At 36.8% G+C, this 25,588-nt stretch overlaps 1 protein-coding gene across 5 annotated transcripts in view; it reads right to left on the reverse strand.

Moving 5' to 3' along the window:
* Positions 1 to 5,926: 5,926 nt before the first annotated feature.
* The window catches only part of LOC146001316 (uncharacterized), a 46,437-nt gene continuing 26,775 nt past the window's right edge, over positions 5,927 to 25,588 (reverse strand). For 4 of the 5 annotated variants that reach the window (XM_083138630.1, XM_083138627.1, XM_083138629.1 and 1 more), the window contains 2 exons: positions 23,526 to 23,932; positions 5,927 to 9,585 (listed from right to left, as the gene is read on the reverse strand). In XM_083138630.1, coding sequence (XP_082994756.1) covers positions 8,577 to 9,585; positions 23,526 to 23,902 — 1,386 coding nt within the window. In that variant the 5' untranslated portion in view covers positions 23,903 to 23,932 and the 3' untranslated portion in view covers positions 5,927 to 8,576. Of the gene's footprint in view, positions 9,586 to 23,525; positions 23,933 to 24,736; positions 24,856 to 25,588 lie in introns of those variants that run through there. The other variant, XM_083138625.1, reaches the window with a different exon arrangement.

A 25,588-nucleotide genomic window follows, 5' to 3' on the forward strand; every position in this document is an offset into this window, starting at 1 on the left:
TTGTCATGTATTGAGAACCGAGGGCGTGGTTTGTGGAAATGCTTTGTGGTGTGACGTATGCCGCGTAATGGGATTGTTGTTGAGGAGGCAAGGAAGGAGGGGGTGTGAGTGTTGCGTATATATTGGGAGCAATGTTCGCTGCAGGCGCAGGTGCCGTATGCAATTGCATTGAAGCTTGGTATTGTAAATTCTGCAACGCAGCAGCTTGGTTTACAAGATTTAATGCTTGAGTTTGCTCATCATTTTTCCTAGCTTGAATAAGTGATTCCTGTCGCTCGCTATTTTGCAAAAATGTTATAAGCTCGGAGGTGGATTCAAATTGTTGATGGCCAATCGCCTGAATATACTTACTGAGCAGACCAGAGATGAGAAATGACATTATTTGTTCATTGGTGGCTTGGGGAAAAAATCTTAAAATTAATGTGTTTTTTTTCTGACAATGTAGTCAAAAACTGACTGTCCCAGGGACTGTCTGGTTTCCATAAGAATTTGGGTCGGATGGCCGGGAGAATAACTGCCGCGAAATAACGTTATCATCTCATCTTTGATCTGCTTTACAGTTAATGTGGCAAATGTGGGCCGAGTTTTGATGTCGTTAAAGTACATTAGTGCCACATCTGAGAGAAAGAGGGGTAGCATCTCTTTGCTCTGGTCATTTGTCCATGTGAGGGCAGTGGCGACGCTGTCAAATTTTGAGAAGAACTCTTCAACTCGTGAGGGATCTTGCCCGGAGAAAGAGGGTGGCTAGAGGTTAGTCGGTAAGTGTAGAGTCATAGTGGTTGCAGTATGTGGTCTGGTGTACTGGTGAAAGGAATCTTCTTTTTCCGTGTGGGAATTTCCAGACTGCTTAGAAACAGGGGGTATGAAGCTGTTGCCTTAGATCTAGTTAGGGGCGGGGTGGGGGGTTTACGTATTTCTGAAGATAGTTTTAAAATTTCATCAAGTGATTGATCTAACACGTCATGTAGTGATGTGTTCATTCGTTACTTGTAACTGAATAGGAGTGAGGTTTAGGTTGTTTTGCTTGGATAATTGATTTACACGCTCTTAGCAAAATTTTAGACATTTGACGTTAATGAGTACCGTTGTCGCACCCGAAATTACAGCATAAGTGCATCTCTGTCATCCGATGATAACTGATATGAATGAAGAAGTTAATGTGGGCTGTATTGGCATGTACGGTGGAATGCAAAAGTTATGCTAAGGTTTCGCACTTTCACCATGAATTTAAAAGCAATTTGTATGGGAGCGAATAAAATTGTTGTTGTGCCTAATGCAACTATACCATGATTCGAAACTGGGGAGGGGGGTTAAAATGTTACGCGCAACTTGTACGGGAGTGTACAAAATTACAAGGTAGCCCAAAGCAACTCCACCATGATGCGTTCACTGGTTTCAATTACTTAAACTACGGGGATTGTTACTGTGAACGCTTTAGGGGTCAGATGGTAGAGCTAGGTTACGTTTATGGTCCCCATACAATCTCGCTGACAGGCTTCTGGCAGGGAGTGGAATGATTTCAAGGGATGTAGACGACGTACATCTTACCTCTCGGCCAAGCAGTCGAGTGCGGACATCAGGCGACAGAGCACGGAGTCCTGAGCTCGACGGCCCACGGTCTTCTTGCCCGTGGCTGGCGACGAAGCACACGTTGGTCTTGGAGTATCGGCCCTAGGAAAGGCGCCGGGACGATGGTCTGTCCGACGGCTACAAGTTGTAGGCCGTGGTGCTGAAGATAGTCAACTCGCGAATGTACTGCGGTTGCCTTAGGCGAAAGCTTCGTCTCGGTTTCCCGAGCTGGGCTGAGACCTGGAAGGTGTCGAGGTCTTCGCCTGGGTTTCTTCTGGAGGTCCTTGAATTCTGAGACTTGACTGAGCCAACTGAGCCATCACTGACCCACGAATTCTGGTGCTTAGGTCTTTTAAGTTGCTGGCAAATACTTCCTAGCTGTTTGGACAGCACTTCCGTATTTGCCAGCCGATGGCGGGCTTGAACCCGGTAGTATCGAAGAATGCTGTGTCTCCTGACGTCATGTGTTTCCGCTATTTGTGGAATGTTAACCTTGTGTTGTAAATTGTCGCTTGACCGAGCACTGATGTCTGGCGAGAGATTTTACCCTTTTTACAGAGTCTCCCTTGAATCGTTCCACAATATATTATACATATATTAGGTGGAATGTGATATCTTCCTTATTTGAAACAAGTGACCTTCAGCCAGACACTGTCTCAACCTCTCCTGACGAGCCCCGATACACCTTAAATATTTTGGCCTTTGCTCGGGAGATGATTCTCCGGTACCAACAAGGTCTATGTGAAAATAAATTGTGTGTATGCACTTTCCCTCTCACCGCACCACCACCCGAAACTGCCCCTCTTACACCACTTCCCCCCAGGTACCAACAAGGGTGATAAAAGCAGAGCGTTTCGGTGTGTAATGCGGACACAATTTTTCTGCCACCTGGTGGGGAAAATAGTAAGCACACATTGCATTGACATTTGCCACCCTGTGGGGACACGTGAAAAACAAATTTGCCGACGTCAGGATGCTATGCATCAGGTTTGTGTATGTATTTGACATTAGGCAGTTCCGTTATCATTCCTCAAAAGTTCAAGGGCAGTGATCCGAGGCTTCTAAAGCTATTTTCGTAATGATTTCCTTGCGGGATCTGGGTTTTGGTAGCAACAAGTCTGTGTGGTCCCCACAAGGTGGATTCACAACTGACTAGTGTCCCCACAAGGTGGATTCACAACTGACTAGTGTCCCCATAAGGTAGCATCTGCAAAAGCACACACACACCTACATGTATACACATACATATGCCATTTAATTGAATTGAATTAGAATTTTTTGAGAGGATTGGAATCACACAGATCCTGTATATTTCACACACTTTTATTTTTGGAAAGTTCGCCGTGAAACCAGGAATTATACTTGAATTGTATCATGATGCTAGAGTGGCCACCCTGATATACAAACACACCAAATAATTCTAGATGCATGCCAGTTACTTATGGATTATTTTCTGTTTTCATATGTTATGGGTCAAAATGTTTCATGAGACTCCAATGCATTGTTCACATGTGGCACTACATTATTTTGTGAGAGCCATACAGCTCTGCACCACCTCAACATAAAATCTTTCATGGAACTGAATCATTGAGTCCTCTCCTTCTTTCCTGCATTGGAAGTGGTGGGAAAAAAAAACTCCATGGCTACATTTCCATAAATGTATTTCAAATCAATGAAAGGACACGAGTTTGCAGTAGTTTTCTTGTTCCATTTATTTTCTTACTCTCTCTTTTGTAAAAGGGCACTCACTTCTAAATTTGAAATATATCTTACAACATAGAATTTGTAGCTAGATGAACACAGTGGTTTCAAAAAGCTGTTTTTTTGGTTGGGCAGCTTTTCTCCATGTTATTTTCATACATCAGTAGGCTTATGAAATATATCTGCACGGCATACACATAACTTGTATATTTTATGTGAATAGAATCAGATAGTATATCAACAGTATATTATGCACAATTTGGCTAAATGGCCACCTTCGATGAGAGCAAAGCCCAGTTAACTCATGTCTTATAGAGCAACCACAAGGAAAGAACCTTCGGCCAAAAGTGTCCCTTCCATCAGTTCAACTCTAGCCATTAGGAAGCCTGCTTCACTCTGCCCTCCCTTCGACATGAGAGGACGATGCACAGGCTCTTCTGTCTGTGGTTCCACTATAAAAAACAATCCAACATTTTTTACTTGTCAAGATGCACTAATTATAACTGGACGTGCATTCTAAAACTGCGATCAAACCCACTACCCCTGATTGTATTACAACAGCATTACTAATATTGCATTGGATGCACATGTAAGGCAAAAACATTTTAGTAACAAGAAGTAATGACTAAAATGCATTTCTTGGCTGCTATACCATTAAAGTAATGTAACTACCTAGGTAGTTGTAAAATATAGCACTCCAAGCCTCTCAATCCAAAAATGAAACTGCAAGTGAAATAGGTTAGCGTCAATTGGAAAACTTTCATTAAGAAAAACCCTGGTTTTTCATGTAAAGAAAAAAAATAATTGAAAAGGACTGCCCTTTTTGCAATTCTATATGTGAATATTAATTTTCTTTTTGGTAGGGAGTAGTGTACATAAGTTTTATCAGAACATTCATAAAATAATAACAACAATAATAAAATTGCTGAAAAGTTCATTCAGTTAAAGGTTGCACAAAGAAATACTTCAAATGACAAAATTTTATATATAAGCAGATATTGACACAATATAGAGCAGTGTGTCTTTGACCTATTATGCAGATAGGATTACTCTTATTTGGCTCAATTGGAACTGTGTGTCCACATTTGTCACTCCTCATTTTATTCCAAATTACAAATATATAACAGAAAAACATTTTGCCTGATGGAATCTCAAAGTGAAGTTGATTATGGTTTCCATTGAATTTTTGATAGGTTAGCATAAATAATCAACACTAATTATAGCTGACATTTCAGGAGATAGTGAGTATCCCCAAGAGCCATGCTTAATTATGCCATATGGGAATGTTCACAACTCACCAGAGGAACTCTACAATAGAAAGCACATGGCAGTGAGGAGTACAGTGGAGTGTACAATAGGCACTCTAAAACAAAGGTGGTGGCATCATCTAAAACACAGTGTGCTGCATTACGAGCTACCAGTTCCCTCAAAAATTATAAATATGTGCACAGCATTGCACAATTTTTGCATTCATCACAACTTGCCTGTTTTTGAGGAAGATGGCATCCAGTATGAAGATAAAGAGCCACCAAACATTGAGCATGTGGCACAGAGGCAACAGGTTGCCACATTAGGGCAACAAACACGTCATGCTGTTTGAGTTTAGTTTGAGTTGGTGTTTTAAGTTCACTTTATGGACAGTAAGGTTAATCGGGACTGGACCTATGGTTTAAAGTGGGATCCGAACCACTGTGCCATGTGCCTCCACCAGGTATTGAAACTGGGACCCATTGATTACAAGGCGACGACCCTACCAACAGCGGAATCAGCAATTAGTGCAGCAAGTGCTAAATTGAGGCAATTAAAGTGAAGCAAAATTAAACGTAACAATACCAGGCAATCCAGAATTGTTTGCAGAAGCTAAAGATCAACCTTTCAGGATTGTGTCAAGAGATAGATAGTCAGTGGGTGATAAATAGAGCCATCAGGGAGGCCACATGAAGCTGTTGTGCGGAGTTATTTTGCCCGTTGAAATGATCTCGCCACATGCTGGATAGAGCATTAAAAAAGAAGCCTAGGATACCAGGAAATAATGATTAAAGTACATTTCACCAGTTTCTCACTGGAATTGCCGAACAAAATTGGAAGAAGGCTAAAAAGTGGTAAGGGACAGAATATATGGCTGGCAACCAGGCTTGGATTATTTTCCATAATTTCAATTAATATATTATTTTTTTATTGTCGGTCACTTTTGCCATGTTGGAAATCACAATATCTTTCTCTCTCAACTTCAATCAAACAAACAAAAACTATCACAGATTCAACAAGTTGTTACAATTAATTCTTGGTCAAACTTTAATTTTACAATATCGTCATCTGATTGGCTATTCACATCTAGCCTCTATGACAAGTGGGTTTAGAGGTATTTTTCATGTCGTTAGTAGTAACTCGTAATAACACGTAGTCACTTTCCATTTTGGACTTGTTGGTTGTCAAGTCAAGCCTACCAGCAAATGGAACGACTTCCAGCATGACGACACACTTGTGTTGTTAGTCCCTTGTGACAAGTCGGTACTTGGATCCCTGATACAAGATATGAAAGGAGGAATTTGTATCCAGAAAATTAGACATCTTTAGCATATATGTACCATTGAAACAGTCAGCTAAAGAGACAGAAGTGAGAGATACCCCTGTCATTGAATTGTTATTGGCGAGAAATGAAAGTGTGGTAAACACTCACAAGCGATTGTGTTCTGTGTAGGGAAGTGATTCACTCAATAATAATAGTCGGGCTTAGCAAATCAAATGTCAAAATGGAGAGGAGCACAGCTGGATGATTCTCCGCAATTACAATAGCCATCTTTTGTGATATCCTTGTAGTTGTTCTTGTGAATATGCTGTCCCATGGTGTAATCTTTCCCCCAGGAAATATTTTTCTGGTGTCAGGATCACTGTGAAGGATAGGAAGGAGGAAACATAGTGTCTGATTTTGTTGAGTTTGGGGTGATATTGGGTGACAAGTACAGGGGGATTGGTGGCAGGCCTCTTGGTGGAGGTCTATGAAGCAGCTTGGAATATTTGTTTGGTGAGCATGGTGGAAGAATATCCACGGTTGAACCAAGACTTGGTGTAGGCAGAGGTTGTAGTTCTGTCAGGAGATGGGTGAGGTGTTGAGGCATTGACCCTTGAGGGCCAGGATTTCTTGGTGTAAAATGTATGTGGGCTGGAGACGTGAAAGTATTGCATGTAGAAGTTTCCAAATGATCTTCCTTGATGTGCACACCCTGGAGTGTGTCTTGGTTGGTGGAGTGGGCCCAGGTGAACTTATGGAGTAGAAGTGTTTAAGTTGGTCTAGGAAGGTGAATATGAATGGATCTCCATGTGTCCAGAGCATGAAGATGTCATCGAAGAAATGGAGCCAGAGGAGATGTTTCAGGGATTGGGTTTTTCAGGAACTCTTGTTCGAGTTTGCACATGAAGAGGTTGGCATAGGATGGGACCATTCTGGTACCCATGGCTGTTCCTCAGGTATGAAGGTAGTGCTTGTCCTCAAAGGTGAAGTGGTTGGATGTGAAGACAAGGGGCTGGATGGGTCAGGAAATTAGTGCTGGGGACTTGGTCTGCTATTGAGGAAGGATTCCATGGAGTGGATGGCACAGGAGTGAGGCATGTTGGTGAAGAGGGAAGTTACATCGATGGTGGCAAGAATGGTGTTTGGAGGCAGTGGTGGGAGAATGTTAATTTTCTAAAGGAAGTGGTTGGTATCACTGAGGTAGAGGGCAGTGTTAATTTTCTAAAGGAAGTGGTTGGTATCACTGAGGTAGAGGGCAGAGATTTCACAAGAAGTTTGAGGTGGAAGTTAACAACAGCTGAAATTCTTTTCATGGGTGAGTTATAGCTGGACATGATGGGTCTGTCAGGGTTGGCAGATTTATGAATTTTGGGCAGTAAGTAAAAAGTCGGGATGCGGGAGTCGTCTGGGATGAGAATGGATATGGTGGAGGCTGTAAGGCCTCAGGAGGAAAAAGGGGGGGGGGGGTGCTCTGGCATGGATGAAGTTCCGAATTTTCCCCAAATCCTATCTTTGATTTACTAAACTTCCACAACTATTTTTCAATCAGGGATACTTATCAATAATTAGCTCATGGTTATTGAAGCGGCAGATGGTATACAAACCCAGCCCTCTGATTCATGGTATTCAAAACAATATAAATTAATCACGAGTACTTGTACCTCATATGTGGGAGATTCACATTCATTAGATCCTAAATTTAATTTGTTGGTCAATTTCCCCTAAATTTTAAAAAAAATCCATCACCTGTGTGCAATGAAAGTAGTGAACCGTGATGGATCCATGATGGATTCCATTGATGAAATAAAGAATGGAATTGCACTTTTGTTTAAGTCATCAATGAAATATGGAATGTGCAGTTAAACATATAACACCATTACTCCAAATAAAGATTTCTCTTTATTCTGCATTATAATGGCGGTTCACAGTTATTCAACATCATGATATACTCGGGAAGGAAAATATGCCAGCACAGTTTTTGTAGTTGTACTACAGGGCTTGTTGTCAAGGTGCTATTCTTAGCTGATGCTAAAATGTTAGGTTGCCACATTAACAATTTCTTGACTTAGAAATATTTTAGAGCAGTCAGATCGATCTTGAGAAGCGAACTTTATTGTCATGTGTCGGATGAGCAGATCGGGTATCACAATCCAGACTCCTATTGGTCATATGTATCACGGCAATCCAGTAAAGGAGCTATTTTCTAAGGAGCATGCAATCTTCTCTCCACTATGAAATATTTTATTAAAATTTATTTACTGCAAGTCAGATACATGCTAGAACACACACATTGTGTCCGTAGTATGATTCCTTGAACATCTTGGAAGGATTGACTCTTGTTGTAAATTATTTGTTACATGCTCAGTACAAATGTGGCTTCTCTCTTATATGAATTGTGGAATGTTGTCTCAGATATCCGTTTTGTGCAAATGATTTGTTACAAGTTGAACAAATGAAGGGCTTTTAAACACTATGAATTTTAAAATGAACTTCAAGATTACACACATTTCTAAATAATCTGTTGCATGTTAAACACACAAAAACGATTCTCCCCATCATGAATTTTCAAATGTTTTCTAAGAACACCTTTCTGTGCAAATGATTTGTTACATATTCAACACACGTAAGGTATATCTTCATGAATTAATGAATGTCGTCTAAGAACTTGTTTCTGTGAAAATGATATGTTACACATTGAACACACATAGGGTCTATCTCCAGTATGAATTACTAAATGTTCTCTAAGGTGCACTTTCAGTGAAAATGATTTGTTACAAGTTGAACACACATAGGGCTAATCTGCAGTATGAATTACTAAATGTCGTCTAAGATATCCCTTCTGTGCAAATGTTTTGTTACAAGTTGAACACACATAGGGTCTATCTCCAGGATGAACAATTGAATGTACTCTAAGGTGGTGTTTCTGTGTAAATGATTTGTTACAAGTTGAACACACATAGGGTCTATCTCCAGTGTGAACAACTGAATGTACTCTAAGGTGGTGTTTCCGTGTAAATGATTTGTTACAAGTTGAACGCCGCACATAGAGTATATCGCCAATGTGAATTACTGAATGTTGTCTAAGATCTCCTTTCTGTGCAAATGATTTGTTACACGTTGAACACACATAGGGTCTATCTCCAGGATGAATTACTAAATGTCGTCTAAGGTAACTCTTCTGTGCAAATGATTTGTTACATGTTGAACACACATAGGGTTTATCTCCAGTATGAATGACTGAATGTTCTCTAAGGTAGCGTTTCTGTTTAAATGATTTGTTACAAGTTGAACACACATAGGGCTTATCTCCAGTGTGAATAACTGAATGATCTCTAAGGTAGCGTTTCTGTGCAAATGATTTGTTACAAGTTGAACACACATAGGGTTTATCTGCAATATGAATTACTAAATGTTGTCTAAAATGTTCCTCATGCATAAATGATTTTTTACACCATAAACACACAAAAGATTTTTCACTACTATGATTTTGCATGTGAACCACAAGTTCACATTTGTGATCAAACAAATTGCTGCCATCGTTACAAACAGTAAAACCCTTAGAGTTTGAAGATTTTGTATATTCTGTTTCCCTTGTAGATTCTAAATTAGTTTCACTATTCTTTGTCCTAGAGCACAGATTTGTTAAAAGTAATGAGCTGCACTTAGGAGATCTCATTGGTAGTGATTGGGATCCAGTGTTCTTATCTGCACCAAAGTTAGTCTCTCTAAGACATGAATCTTTAGCACTATCCATTTTTATCTGTTGAAATTCACTTCTAATTGATGGGCATTCCAATGATAACCTGGAAGAAGACAGACGTGTTTAAGAAAATTTACACAGAAATATTTCAGAAAAATGTTTTATATTACTGTAGTCAGCTTTAAACAATTTACTACAGTTTTCTCTAAGCATATTACCAATTAGCAGTTACAATGCATTTGCACTAGAGTTCGATATGCTACAATACTGAAGAATAAAACATTAATTCCAAGTAACTTCAAGTACTGTGTACATGTAACCTGTAGTAATACACCATGATATATTTTTATAAAAGGTGCTCCTGTAGAAGATGACAAGATGAGTATTTCATAAATAATGCTCTTACCTTCATGTTTTTGTAAGGACGGCAGTCCATGAATATTCTTGTGTGATATTTGGATTTTCCAGCTAAATGCATTACACTAAAATACATGAGCGTTGGTGACTGAAAACCGTTCATACTTGCTGATTCCCTATCACATAGGATCTTTCAACCTGGCCTTTCTATTGCTCCACTGGTCTATTGTTTTTCATAAATTGGAAATAAACCACATACAATTTTCACTGTCATATAATAATAAACACATGATACAAATCAAATATTTCTGATAGCTAAATTTTCGAGCTAAAGTTAAATATGAAAACAATGATATGGAATTGTATTTCAAGTCAAAGGGTGTAGGGTTTCTATTTTGAAAGCTGAAATTTTATCCACCTAGGTCCTCGTGTGTTCTATAGGACACACAAAACATGCACTGCTTTTTGGTTGAGATCTGCTGTTGTTGACAACACATCAGAATATTTGTTAGAAGATTTACTATAAAGCAGTCATTTGAGACGGAAAGTAGTAGTGAAAAACTTTGTTCAATGTTATTCATTGAAAACATAGTGGTGCACTGGGATCATGATAAGTGATACAGGCCATAGAAAATATGCTAATTGCGCTGGTAATTTATGTTTTTCCAATATACCTATTAATTATCTCTAAGCATATTAGTAACACCTAGATATTACTGTAAGTGCTTTAAAAATTCCATGATATTATTAATGGTTTGCAAATTGGCATTGTATCCATTCACGTGTCTCGTAGGACACAATAGGTCTCTAGCTTCCCTTCAGGCAGTGAGGGGTGTGCAGTAAGATTTCTTGTCAGGATCGGATTGGCATGAAAAATCTTATTAATCCCAACATTCAGGACGGGAAATGTTTGAAATTTCCTGACACTGTGAAAATCACTAATTATACATGCAATTTTCTCTTAAGGCTGTATTAAAGGCAATTTTGTGATAATATTTCGATAACAGATGGCAGCACCATTTGCCATGGCAACCAAGGGCCATGTTGGCAGATCTCCACGTAACCAAGGTAGATGCATACAGGTTGGTCGCTTAGGGTACTTGCTGTGAGATGACGCCATATTGGTTAGAGGTGAGTTAGTGGATTAAAAAGAAATTGTAGTAAATCAGGGTAATTGGAAATCATGAGATTTTAGTTATATGTTCTTATTAGAGAAATAAGCAATATACCATCAGTGGAAGGTAGTAATAGTCGAAATATTAATATAAAATCTGTTGTTTTATATTAAGTATTTATTGTAATATTTAGAACGCAGAGAAAAAAATCAATAATAAGTGTGGTTCATTCAAACACGAAACTGACCAAGTGAGGACAGTAATTGAAGTAATTGAAAACATTTTGTGAATTTGTTTGAAGCAAATGCTGCATTGACTGTGCACTTCATTTTGTATGACAGTACTTTCTACCTTTGGTCAAAGATTTTATACTCTGTCCCGATTATCTCTGCTGCAGAAAGGTTTCACATAGTGGCAGAGAAAGGAAAAGGGGAGGGGGTCGAGTGTGCAGAGCGAAACAGTACACGATGTTGCGAAAGCTGGTAACTACAGCCGCTTTCCCCCGTCCCACGCAATCCCGTTGCGCAGATACTTATTTTTGTTCGCTTGCTCCAGCGAAGTTCCTTTCTTGTGTATGGAGTGACCGTTCAAAATATTCTTGGGTAGAACGCAACACAATGCACAGTGCTTTCATTGTTGAAACGTCATTGCAAGGTATTAGTAAAATGAAGTTAAAGATAAAATAGATACAAACACTGATGAAAAATGAAAAAGATTAGTAATGTTAATTTTTCCACAAGGCCTTAAGTTTCAGTTTCTTAATGTATTTTTCTTGCAGAATTCCAATTTATACAAAAAGGTGTAACATATTATCATGATGACGACAAGACCAAATAATATTAGTTTATAATATTTTCGGGTATATTAAAATATGCAAAAGTTCTTATTCGCAATATTGGAAGAAAACAGAAGATAGAAATTAATGTTCAAATTACTATACCATAAAAAAAATATTTATTTGAGAACCTTGAATTAATGTTTTAAGTCCTTTTTATGAACAGATAGGCTAATCAGGACTGGACCTACAGTTTAATGTAAAATCCGAACCACTGTGCAATGTGCCTGCACTCTGTATCGAACCCCTTGATTACAAGGCAACGACGTTACCACTACATCATCGGGGAGACCTTTATTTGAAAACCGGGAATAAAGGTAAACGAGCAGCAGAGTGATTATTTGTTCATTTCATAGTACTTAAGTACAATTTTACACACGTTGCCTCCACACAATGTTCAAAGTCCTGTTTCACAGTTCTTCATGAATTATACTGGTTTGTTCTGCAGCTGCCTTTGGAAGTAACAGTAACATTTTCGAGTAACAGTAACTGTAAACAACTTTCGTTATGAAAGTAGTACCTGAATCTCAGTTATTTTTCCACCTAACTAGTAACGAAATTGAAAGTTAGTTGTACACTCTTGTTTGCATAAAGTGTCACTCTTTATAGGATCAAACAGTTGAAGTATGTTCCACTGCATCTGAACAGAAGAGTACAATTACAATTTTAGCAATTTGTTGATTCATATGCTCGCCTGATAGAATGGATGAATGAGTGATTAATGAAATCATGAGACCATGAGAACAATCTTATTTATTGCCAAGGACAAGAATGTATCTATTCCAAGCGTATTTTAATTAGAATAATTTTGATATAGGGCTATACAATCTCCAACAATCCTCATTGGTATACCACAGTTCAACAGTAATTCTGAATAATATATTGTTTGCTGAACAAAATTACAATAACATATTATTTTTTCATATTTAAGTAAAAGATGTGGATTTTATTGCCTCTGTATTTACATAAAACATATTAACTTAGTTATAATTATATGGTTGATTCATTTAGTTTATTTTACTATGCTTTTCTGCCATTTTTGTCTAATCGCGAAGATGAGAATGAGTTATATGATGAAACTTATGAAGGATCACATAAAAAGACACACATGCCGGGATTTGAACCAGAGACTCCTAGCGCTTACGGCGCTCCAACACGGAGACCAGTAGTTATAATTATATATGAAACTTAATGCTAAGTTGTTGGTGGTCGGTCATCTGTGATGAAATGAATAGCGTGCTTGCATTTCATTGTTTCAAACCATGTCTTACAAGATATAACTAATCTAGAATAAAATAATTGTAATTGTAACTAAATTAGATACTTTTTAAAGCAACAGTAGGCTAATTATAAGTTAATTAATTTTTCAAGTGATTAACTTTGAATTATTTTTGAAAAGTAAATTTCCAAACACTGTTGATATCTTAGAGTACAGCATTACTCAGATAAGAATTGCGAGAGTTGTGAGAGAAGTTTTCTAAGATACAATATGGTAACAATTACCATTAGAATAAGATTTAAATCATTCATGAAGTGACTACTAAAACTATATATTCGGGATATACGAATAAATTCAAATTAACATTTATGTTTCAATGTAACTTCACTCTCCTTCTTTCTCATCCTGCAAAACAGTATGTCGTTCTCTCCGAGATACGTATCCTTCTTGCTGTCTTGGAATCATCATCCCATTCAGAAAGCAATGAATCCAAAGATTTTGGGCAAATACCCTTAACAATTGGAACTAAAAAAAATTTCAAGGAATGTGTGCTACAACTTAACAGACAAGACAAACAAGTTGTACCATTCCCATTATTTTCAGCTCGAATATACCGTTCTCAATTGCTGACTACCTGCAACCAGATATTAAGAAGACTTGTAATATAATTTCTTGAGTATATTTTGGACTCTTCATTTCTTGTAAACCATCACCATTCAACCATGTACCTGCAAAATATGTAAAGTTCAAACAATCCACACAAATGATATTGATTCCATATAAGCATATCCACAAAGTTCCACGGTATTGGATTACCATTGTTAGTCAAATCTGTTGTCCTTTTTACAAATTTCACAGTATTCTTAGAACATGTAGATTCTCAAATGTTCATCTGCAAAAGGGACATATAAAAATATTGTTAATATGGTGTATGAGACTATGAACTGAACAAAGATACAAAAAAAACAACACATTTACATTACATTGTTACAACCTCAGACAAGTTGAGTTAATAATAAAATAGAAACAATTTAGAGATGTTGTGTAAGTGGATGTGAATATAATTGACTAAACTTTACCATAATGATTAACAAAGTGGTCCTGTTATAACAGAATTATTAAAGGTTTGATTCACGGTATCAGTGACTCAGTTCTATTTTTACAGTGCATGTTAAATATGACTCCGACTTCAGTAGCTTATTGATTCAAATATTCGTAACATAATCAGGAAAATTATGATTTCTCTGAAAATCAATCAATCTTACCCACAAATAAATGATTGGCCTTGCACTTGTAAAATATGTGAACTAGTAATCTTTATTAATCTATACTAATTTGTAAATTCTCAGTAAACATGCAAACTATTGTTTGGTAGACGGTTAAGATTTTACTCTTTTAGCTGTTAGGGTGTACTTGTACACTATAAATACATAAAGCATGAACTTATTTGAAATGATGCATTACCATTACAAGGAGTTCAAAATTATGAAAGAACGAGAAAAGTTTTATACAGACCAGTTTTCTGACCTGATTCTGTGAAAGAAGATAGCAGAACGTTGTCCAGAACTTGTACAAAATTCGGGGATCTCACATTAAATCTTCTTCAATCCAACCTAAGTACAAAATTCGGGGATCTCATATTAAATCTTTTCCAATCCAACCTAACATAGCTTAACCTACTTAACGCATTTAACATTTGCGAGCGTTATGAACTGTGTTCAAGTTTTAAAAACAAAAAAGAGAAAAATCATGTTCAAAACAGGTCAGAAACGACTCGTTCCAACCATGTACAAGGGCAAAGCTAAACTATAATGAACCTCTGATTTGTAGTACAAATTCCGATGTACGTACATTTGAATAGCACCAGTAAAATACAAAAATAATCTCTCAGGAACGATAGTAGAGCTTTTTGTGTAATATTGATTTCATGGCAGAATATAATTTATATCAAGGTATTTCATGCTCTAGAAATACTCACAAAACTGTAATTATCTGCATTACACCTAATTTAAAATAACATTCTCTTCTGATGTTACAATTGAAAAGAATTATCATCTTTGTTTGTAAGGGAAAATGCGTGCTGCATTGAAAAAGTAGACAAGTTAAAGCGATAGTCTCACCGAAATTATATCGGAAGATATTTCCTCAACATATAAATAAATCATATATTCTACATCACTCTTGCATGGTGTAAACGTTTTGCTTTTGATGGATTAAGCAACAAGCATTTAAATATAAGACTTACCTTTGAGTTTCATTTTTTTTCCGATGTTCCCTTCTTCCAGCATGTACTGGATTTGTTTTTCTCTGGTAACTTGGTTTAAGTTTCACGATTTCGAAGCACTCGCATTGATCATATCGGTAGAAAACACAAGAGTGAAATCTTGGCAACAGTGTTGGCTAAAATCTCTACCTCGGAGTGTATTGCGATGAAACGCCACTTCAAAAATTTTAATGATAACCACTAATTTCCTAAGGAACAAAATGTTTTAATTTTTGCCCATAGTATTTCAGATACTTGCGGGAAGAGCATGTGATCCTTGTTTCACCAAGAAAGCTTCCATACTAGTCATAAAAGAAAACATGCACCGGTATTGACAAAACTACCACTTCAGCACCATCTGTATGCAGCAGATTGAACATGACGGAGACCTTATATTTTCTGTTATTTACTTAAATACCATCAATAGTAACAAAATTATATGGATGACAGGTTCTAGTGAATAAAACAATCTTTTATATCGGAAAATTTCTTCCTTACCGAATCTATATTAGTTGTACGGTTATCCATTGAAATTTGGGCCTATGTTTAATATGGCTTTAGATCCCCCTTAAGTGATTGTTTTCTGCATTTCTAGAATAAAAATTAACAATTTCCGAGAAGTTTCATACACTTAAAATTCAGAGAACACTGAAAATTGACTACTTTTAAAAATGCCCATTTGGAATATTCCAACCGTTGAGGATTCTGAACAGTCGGGAAATCACTACCCGAAGTCAGGACTGGGACTGGAAATTTTTTCCCCGATCCCAGTAGTGACTTGGTCGTGGTGACTCAGTCGGTAACGCATCTGAGTACCATGCTAAAGGTCCAGGGTTCGATCCCAAGCAGGTTCAAATCTGGGAACTTTTCTAACGTTGGAAGTGGCCCCGGCGACCACCCAGCATCGAATGACATGGGGGAAACCCTGGGGAGTAAAGGCAGTCAGAGGCATGATGCTGATCACATCACCCCCACTCACGACCGGATCAAGAAAGTGTGAGGCATTACCCCCACACTCTCTATACGCCTTCATGGCTTGGTGCTAAGCACAGGGGAGCACTTTACGTTTCTTTTTTTCTTTACCAATACTGACTTTATACAATCCGCACACCCCTACAGGCAGCTGTACATTTGGAATTGTTTGTTAGTTTATAAAACACAGTAGTAAAAACTTCTCAAACAAAAATTGCAAAATACATTGAATTTTATGCAAAATGATGTCTGCCCACTGAGTGCTAGTGGTGTACATAATGTTCACTAGGACTTGTAATCACTATGGTTGTTTATTATTCACACTAGTAACTATAATAACTAGTGAAACATAGTTTTAATTCGAAATTACAACTATTTCATTTTTTGTAGCCAACCAATGACACAGTGTGGACACAATGGGTCTCAAGCTCGATTTCATACAGTTGTATATTTTGGAGTGTAATCTAAATTTGAATACCAGGTGTGCCGGTTAATAATTCTTAATTTCGTCACTGGAAGCAAGGGTTGGTGCACAGTCTCAACTGTTACGTCAGTGTGTTGCCAGGACAGTATCTGTCAAAATGCCGTGGATGTGCAACCGAGTGCGAGTGATCGTGATTGGGTTTTTGTGGGAAACATGTTGACCTTCAAACCAAATAAGGAGCATTTGCCGCAAGTCCTGCTTTTCTTGTTCAATCAAAAGAAAAACGCGAGTGAAAGCCATCGTATCCTTGTGGAAACTATGACGTATTGGTCATAGGCACTTACATGTTGGTTTAACTGCTCGCTCTTGAATGTGTGCGGGATAGTAAATGTCTCGCTTAATGTTCACTTAGTGGTGAAGGTTGATTTTATGCACATTCGGTTTTGTCGTCAATAACCAAAGGTTAAAGTATTATTTGAAAGGTTTGATCCGGTATAACAATGAAAGTTATTTTTCAAAATTTAACACAGGTTTGAGTACTCAATTGTTGTGGTTTAAAGTCTCATTTAAAATTTCTGAAAAATAGGACTAAAAATCTCTATTTGTTGTACGAATATCAAGCTGTGCTGTTTTTTCTCATTTCATGCACCGTAGCCTGCGGAACGTGGGAGGAAAGTGAAAAATTAGTTCGGCGTAAGTTTATATAAATTTAATCCCATGTTTCCAGCTTTCTTTTTTATGGTGCTGAGTAATTAATCTCCTCATTGTTATACCTAATGTGACGACAGATCCTTAGCACACATTGGAGTGTAAGTGAATAATCAATTTGTCCAATTTCGGAGAAAAAGGTGCTACATGTGTCACGGAAGGTCGGTGCATCGGGAGTGAAAGGGTTCCGTGTATGAAAAACAATGGTTTTCCCGTGAATCGAAAAAAGCCTGCAAAAAATCTCAAATAAAAGGTTTACAGTGTGTCTCATATGGAAAAAGATATGTCAGCCGAAGCATAGTTAACGCCCGTCAGAATGGAATGTGGCGTGTATCACGTCTAGTGAGTTTCTAGCTAGTAGGAAGAAAAGAGTTGATCGCGACGTAACTGGATGCAGTAGGTATGGCCGTGCAAGGTAATATGTAAATTTACCCTTGTGACCGAAACAAGCTACATGGAGTAGTTTCCAGTTAAAGTGAGAAAACACAATGCTCGGGCTCTGTTATATATGTATGCATAAGAGAATGTAACATTTTTGCATCTTAATTGATCAGTGTGGAATTAATATGTCGCATAAATTAACATACATCTTGAGTGCAAGTGCACTCAACACGATGCAAATGGAGGTCACCTGATTCTCTCTTAAGTACATTTCAGTCGACCTGATGGTCACATCGCAAATTGTTTATCGTGACATTCTCTGTGATGCTTGATAGTTGAATTGAAATATAATACACATCATATTATGTGGTATCGAGCATACCAGGTGTTCAGACTTTGATGTGAATTGTCAAATAACTATTTCTGACGTGGCCGGATGAAGTAATTGCGGCACATATCAATATAGAAATTTCTAAGCGTTCACGTATTGAATACAGACCAGAAGAGGCTGTATTGTAAAGAACTTTGTCATTTGTAATTCACAAAAGGCTGTTTTATTAAATAGAAATTTCAAAGCATTTGCGTATTGAATACAGGCCAGAAGAGGCTGTATTGTAAATAACTTTGTCATTTGTAATTCACAAAAAAGGCTGTTTATTAACAATCAATCTATTTGGGCCATATGTACACTATTACATACCTATGTTAGTAAAAGTTAGAAAATATTAAGAATTAAGTTGATTGGTACCGGTCTTTCAAGGTTGTGTCATATTTTCTTGTTTTCACTTAATAAAAACAGTTAATATTACAACTCTATATTCTTCACTTTGACACCTTATTTGTATATAAAGTTGTTCTGTATTGACTTGCATAATCGTCTTCTCTATTTTTCAGCAGATGGCTAGCCGAGTGTATGCTTGGAAGTGGGATATCTTTGGGTAATGCCTGGGGAAGGGATTATGAGATATGTTACTCTGCATCAGTAGGAGTGTTGAATTCCTCTCCTCACCCCATGAGTTTCAGTTTGACAAGTGAAGAAAAATAAAAGGGGGTGTTGACATTATTTTAAGTACAAGTAACATCACATATGTCTTCTGTATATAGGATAGGTGATTGTCAATGTAAACTCATATCCGGTTACCTATTAATTCAATACAGGGTGTCCTGAAAATTGTTGGCAGATTCTTGGGCTTGGATTGTGATTCCACCGATTGCAGGTTTCTTCCATGTGTAGCTGAAATTCTCAGCTGCAATCATTGATGTCTTAATGAATAACCAGTACAGGGTGTAGGCAAAATAGAGGGTTTGCACTTAATTTTGTTTAATTGTAATTTTCTTGAATACAGTAATTTCGGTTAAATCTTTGGATTTAATGATCAAGATTGGATAAGTCGTCTACATTATGAAACTCCAAATGGCAAATTTTCAAAAAATTCAAGGCCACAAGCAGATGTTTTCTCTATTTCAACCTTGCGTATTACCGCCTCTCAACACCCACACACATGAACCAGAGGGGCAACCACAAACTTTTCTCTCGGGGGGGGGGGGGGGGGCAAGTACCATGATAAACGTACCAATAATAATAATAATAATAATAATAATGACATTATTATGAATATCATTATTTTTATAATTGGTAGTGTCAAAGACGTTATCATCCTCGTAAAATTACACAAAGAGGGGGTAGAAGTCTGTGTTAAAGCATTTGGTTGGAATAAAATATTTTAAATATTTTTTTTTTTAAATGTTCAATCTCATATTAATTAATAATGGAAAACAAGTACACAAACTGAATTTTTGAATGGTAGAAAATGCATGATAAATGCATTCCGAATATTATTCTTTTTGTACATGTATAAATTTCACGTACAATATATGTTTTACACAAATTCAAAATGGAGTGATGTAAAATAAGAAAATACATGCCAACACTAAATTGTGTACATATTCAAAGTTTCTTTAATACATACATATATTTTAACACAGCATATAGGTCTATTATTTATATTCATTACAAAATCAATTCATCCACCTCATAACAAACCAACAGCAAAAATTATATGCGTAAATTGTCTCTCAAATGTGCATGCTCCTTTTCCTCCCAACAATTGTTCATGCATTTTAAGACAAAATCCATTAAGAGAAGTCTTATTTCTCTCTCTGGTAATTTACAATGCATTACAGAAAACAATCACATTGCGAGTGAAGCGAACAAGAAAATTTTTAATCCATTTTTTTGCAACTGAAAACAATATTGATTTAATAGGGTGCAAATAATTTCACAAGGTGCTATGGCATTCTCTCTTTTACAACTTTTATCATTTAGATTGTTCGGCGGCCAGGGCCGACTCCCGCCATTCCCTAGCTATGGCTCTCAAGTTGACGAGACTAAGAACACCAGGTATTGCGAGCGAAGCTAGCTAGAACATTTTATGAAATGTATTTTTATTTGCATAAAATTTAAAATCGAGGGGGATAATTGCCCCTCTGTGCCCTCTGCAGGTGCCCTTGGCCATCAATGTTTGCCCCCTTGCCCTCCTTAGAAATGATTTCCATTCAAGGTTGGGAGGGCAATGCCCCCTGCCCCATTGTGGTTGCGCCACTGATATGCACACACAAATATAGTAACAATATAAGTGTCTGTGTGATTCCAATGTGTCCAAAAATTCTAATTTAATTTAATTAAACGGTATATTTCAAACATTTAATTTAAGGTCCTTAATTTACATTTGCCATTTCACATACTCAGACTCGAAATACATCTACAAACACAAGTCACACAAATGTTATGGTATATATTCGAACCTGCGAAAAATTGTTAATTTTGTAAGAATTTCAAACTCAAATCATCTTCAAGAAATCTTATCTTGCAATAATCTTCCGTCTGTCACATTGCTCTACAAAGGACAGTAACAAAATAAACAGATCGAGAGAATTCTGTTTTATTTTTCACACAACATTATTTTCCTTCCTCGATAAAAATAAAAACTCAATTGTGAAAACCTCGCCTCAGAGTATTTATCAATATGTATAAATTCAATAGGATTTGGATTAATAAAAGTTGCAATTTTTCACCCGTACAGAGAAAAATTCAAGCAGAATTCACACATAATTCCCGGAGCCAATAATTCATGCAGAATTCCTGGAATTCAAGGAATTCCCTGTGAGTAGCCACTCCTCCGTAAAAACAAGACACCAGCCAATGAAAACACCAGGATCCAGAGAGAGACAATAGGAGACAGAATCCAAACTTCGCCACATTATAGTCATGAATATTAACGTACACTGGCCTCCATTTCTACATTCCTTGAAGATGAGAGCAATGTATGCCCTCAAAACGTTGGAAGCGAACTCCAAATTAACCTGGTTGGAAAACGAAGAACACTTGTTCGAATCACGTTGCCAGGAAAGCTGCAATTCCTATTCACTACTTTGTTGTAATGCATCTTTGTGAACAAAAACAACAGAAAATGTTTATATGTAAAACAAAATTAAAAGCAAAATTTTACACTTATCTTGCAAAGATATCGATAGTTACCAGATCATGCTACTTTTTGCCAGGCCTCCATATTTTGTTTTCAATACTTGATTCTTTAATAGCTGTTTGCATGGAACCCAATGCCTGTTCACATATATAAGAAGCAATTTTGAATACAACTAAACATTCAAGGTGAGCAAATTTTCCAGGGAGAACGATAAAAGTCATGGTCAGAAAAAAATTAAATAATTAAGGTGCTAGCCCTTTATTCTCAAGAACCGTTTTTTTATTTTCAACTGCAGTTGAAAAAGCCATGAATCCAAATACGATAAAGCTACACATTTTTAAACATGATCTTAAGACATTGAATTTATTAATTAATACAATATTTGAAAGTAAAAAATATGTTAAATAGTATTAATTAATTTAACTACTTACGTGAGTGAGTATGGAGTCTTATTAGGACAATGTTTCGGAGGTCAGACTGCCTCCTTCATCAGGTTTGTGGATGTTTCTAGGCAGCAAGCATAGTGCCACGTAAAAGAAGTGTTAACCCTTAACCGAATCCTCATTCAACACTATGCTCGGTGCATAGAAACATCCACGAACCTGATGAAGGAGGCAGTCTGACCTCCGAAACATTGTCCTGATAAGACTCCATACTCACTCACGTAAGTAGTTAAATTAATTAATACTATTTAACATATTTTTTTCCTTTAATAGTGAGTAATATGCACAAATATACAATATGTTATTTGAAAGTAATTAATTCATTTGCCGGATTGGTCTTCCCAAAAAAGGTTCTACAGGAAATAGCATGAATAACTACACAATACAATCTAATACAGTGCGTCCATTTCGATCTTCAGCCGAGAGATCGGGAGAAGCGTGGCAGGCGGCACTGACGGAGATGCCGACATTTGTGGCCTGCAATACCCACTTATTTTTATGGACATATGCAGACATTTATATAAATATTGCAAAACGAACAATAACCTGTGTTATAATTTATCATCTGTAATTCATCCAAGTTCTGCCCTTATATACACAAAAAAATACGCTTTAGAAACGATGTTAAGAGCCACAGATAATAGAGCATTTTAATCATAATTTTGACCAGTAATGTCCTGCTTAAGTTTATATCCTTGAAAGAGTTTTATGGCGATGGGAATCTTTTGGAGGTTTCGAATGTGCAACACTGTATCAAGATTACGCTGCAGACGAAACCGTTAAAAGTGAATGGTTTTCGTGAGCTTCCTTGCAATCCGAAATCTCCGAGCTCGAGTTGTTTTGTTCCTTCGCAACTAGATGAAGACAGAGCTGTGAATATAGTGGCGAGCAATGTAAACCAAAAGCGTGTTAATTTCGTACTGTGCGCAAGAGTGTTATTCTTGGTTACTTGCAGTTACTTGTTTGTGTTATTGCAGTGTGTATGTGTGTTGTGTCAGTTAGACGATTGGAATGCCAGCCGCAAGATTCACGTTAGAACAAAGATTTATTATGCATGAAACGTACATGAAAACAGACTCGTGTCCAGACGTGTGTAGGCAATTTGTACAGAAATTCCCAGGCGTTTCAACTCCACATAGAAATACGGTTAGACATCTTGTCCTTAAATTACGAGAAACTGGATTGTTAAATTTTAAAACACCTAAGCAAAAACGACGGATTCTAACCGAAGCAAAACTCGATGATATTGGTGCAGCGTTAGAACGTTCTCCAAACAAACCTCTACGCCATATTTCACAGGAGGTGGGCGTGTCAAAATCATCGGCACATACAGCCATTAAGCTACTAAAATTAAAACCGTAATCTTATAACACAGGTTAGTGCTCGTTTTGCAATATTTATATAAATGTCTGCATATGTCCATAAAAATAAGCGGGCATTACAGGCCGCAAATGTCGGCATCTCCGTCAGCGCCGCCCGCCACGCTTCTCCCGATCTCTCGGCTGAAGATCGAAATGGACGCATGGTATATGGCTAACTCTGTATTCTAGCAACAGTGTAAAAATTTAGTGGCATGTCCATTTATTCTGATATATTTTTATGTGATACAGAAAACATGTAAACATAAAAAAACACACACTGTACTAGTTATTTTAAAAAAAATTGATGTAAATTTCCGTAAGCAAACTAAAGAAAATGATTTTTTTTTTTTTTAGAACTGAATTTGAAAAATCAGTTGCCTGGTGAAAATTTCCAGGCACTATGGCAACTGAGTGCCCTGTATTTTTCTACCCCTGATGAAAGTATTGTGGTACTCATTTGAAAATACTTCATGCACTCACCTTTGTGTGTCTGCAGCTGGACATTCATCTTCAATTGTGATTTCACTCTTCACATCTACAGACTCTACTTTAACATTGTCACTCTCTTTACTGTTGGATGCAACAGCACCAAACTGTTTATCCTCTGACAAGAATTCACTCATCCCAGAACCAGAGTGCAAATATATGTGAAAGTAGCTATCAGCAACATCCCTTGGCTCTTCGTCTTTCATTTGTTCTTCCTTTGGTTCAGATTTATTAACTGATGATAATGATGGCTGCCAAGTGTTTTCATTTGACTCGTCATGAAGAGGAATATCTTGGGACTCACCCTTTACTGAACACGTCATGAGGTCAGATTCTACCTTCAGTAGTGAGGGCAAAGGGACAGACTCCATCTGTGTTGATGAGGAGGAGGCACTTGAAATCTGAAAATACATTTTACACACAAACATTAGACGGTGTTCAACAAGGTGGTTCGCAAATTAAATCAGGTGATATATATTTTTAAAAAATCACTGTTTGAAATTAATAAAGAAATAATTTATAGAATAATATACATAAGGATTGTGTAGATATCAGAATCACTTTTGGTGAAAGTACATTAATCTCGTAAGCATTTAATGGTGTTTATTAGGCTCTAAGAAAGGAAACAAAATATATGTACTGATGGGGTAAAGCTCACATGAAAGGAAATGTTATTTAAACTGTAAACATAATTACATTTACCTTGATTTAAAATTCAATAATATTTACAAGCAGAAATAGCGAACATTTTGTGTAGAAAATTATACAAAATACTAATCATGTTAAACCATAAAATAGTGTCATCATTAAACTGTAAGTAAACATGGCAGCTGATATTTTGCATACTATATCATTTAAAAAATTGCCATAATTCAGCTACAAGGACTACACAAATATTTTAAGTTACAATTATATAGCACATCCAGAATGTTTTATTTTCACTGTAAGTAAAGTTACTGAAATTATTATATTATCATTAACACACACAGCAAATATGTCCATACAGTATCAGAGACAGAAAAACGTATATTAACATGTAATTTTTAATTTGCTTTAATCATACTGTTGTAATATTTTACAGGGTCATTTACTAGAACAAGCTTTTCTATAAGAAAGCATCTATCTATACAGTGTGCTCGGAAATTCCCCTTACAAAGTTCTAGGGCTAGTAGAGGGGACTGAGTAGACAATAGGAACCCACGTACCATTTCCGTGCTACAACCATGACAATGTGTCTGATGTGCCTGTATTGGTATGCAACCGGGAAGGCAGTACATGACGTCAGAAGATCAGCTGATGACCTAAAGTGTATCAATTATTACAACCATGTTAAATGAGGTGTTACGTAAGGTACAGAAGTGAATGACGTTCACAGATGAATGTGAATTTCCGAGCACCCTGTATGTATGGTGCCTAAGAAACATACAAGCAATTTTAAGCAGCTTTTTTTTTTTTAAAAAAAAAATTGATTTAAATAAAAAGAACATCAAAAATTACTTTTTAAATAAATATCATGAATTTTATCCATCTTGGTGTTCAAATTGAAGACAAAAAAATCAATACAGCTCACACACACACATGCTTTTGAATGAGATGATGTCAATCTGTGATCAAACCAAGGATTTTAGAATTATGCACCACATTCATGGATTTCTAAGTCTGTTTCATCTACTTCAATATTAATGTTATTTTCTGATTTCACAGAAGAATGGAAAATAAAACTATCTGAAATTAAACTGTGATCTGAGACACCATTCTTAAGATTCCAATCAAAACTTAAAGAATATAAAAATTAATAGAAGGAAGTAATGCTTGCAATCTTCTAGATTTGGGTTCTAATTCAGGATTATCTTCTGAATGTGTGGCCCTGAAAATAGCTAATCTAAAAATTACACATCCATTTGGTTATTCAATAAAGATCAGCCTCGACTTGTTTCTCACATTTCAAAGACATGGTATTTTTGTGTTAATATGTGTTGTGATGAAGGGTGATGCATATCTGTGTACTACATAAGAAAATTGAAGCACTGAACTTCATCTAGATTTTCTGTCAGCTG

Source organism: Lepisma saccharinum, chromosome 17 (assembly GCF_977018435.1).
Source record: "Lepisma saccharinum chromosome 17, izLepSacc3.1, whole genome shotgun sequence".
In the NCBI taxonomy this organism is placed as follows: Eukaryota; Metazoa; Arthropoda; class Insecta; order Zygentoma; family Lepismatidae; genus Lepisma; species Lepisma saccharinum.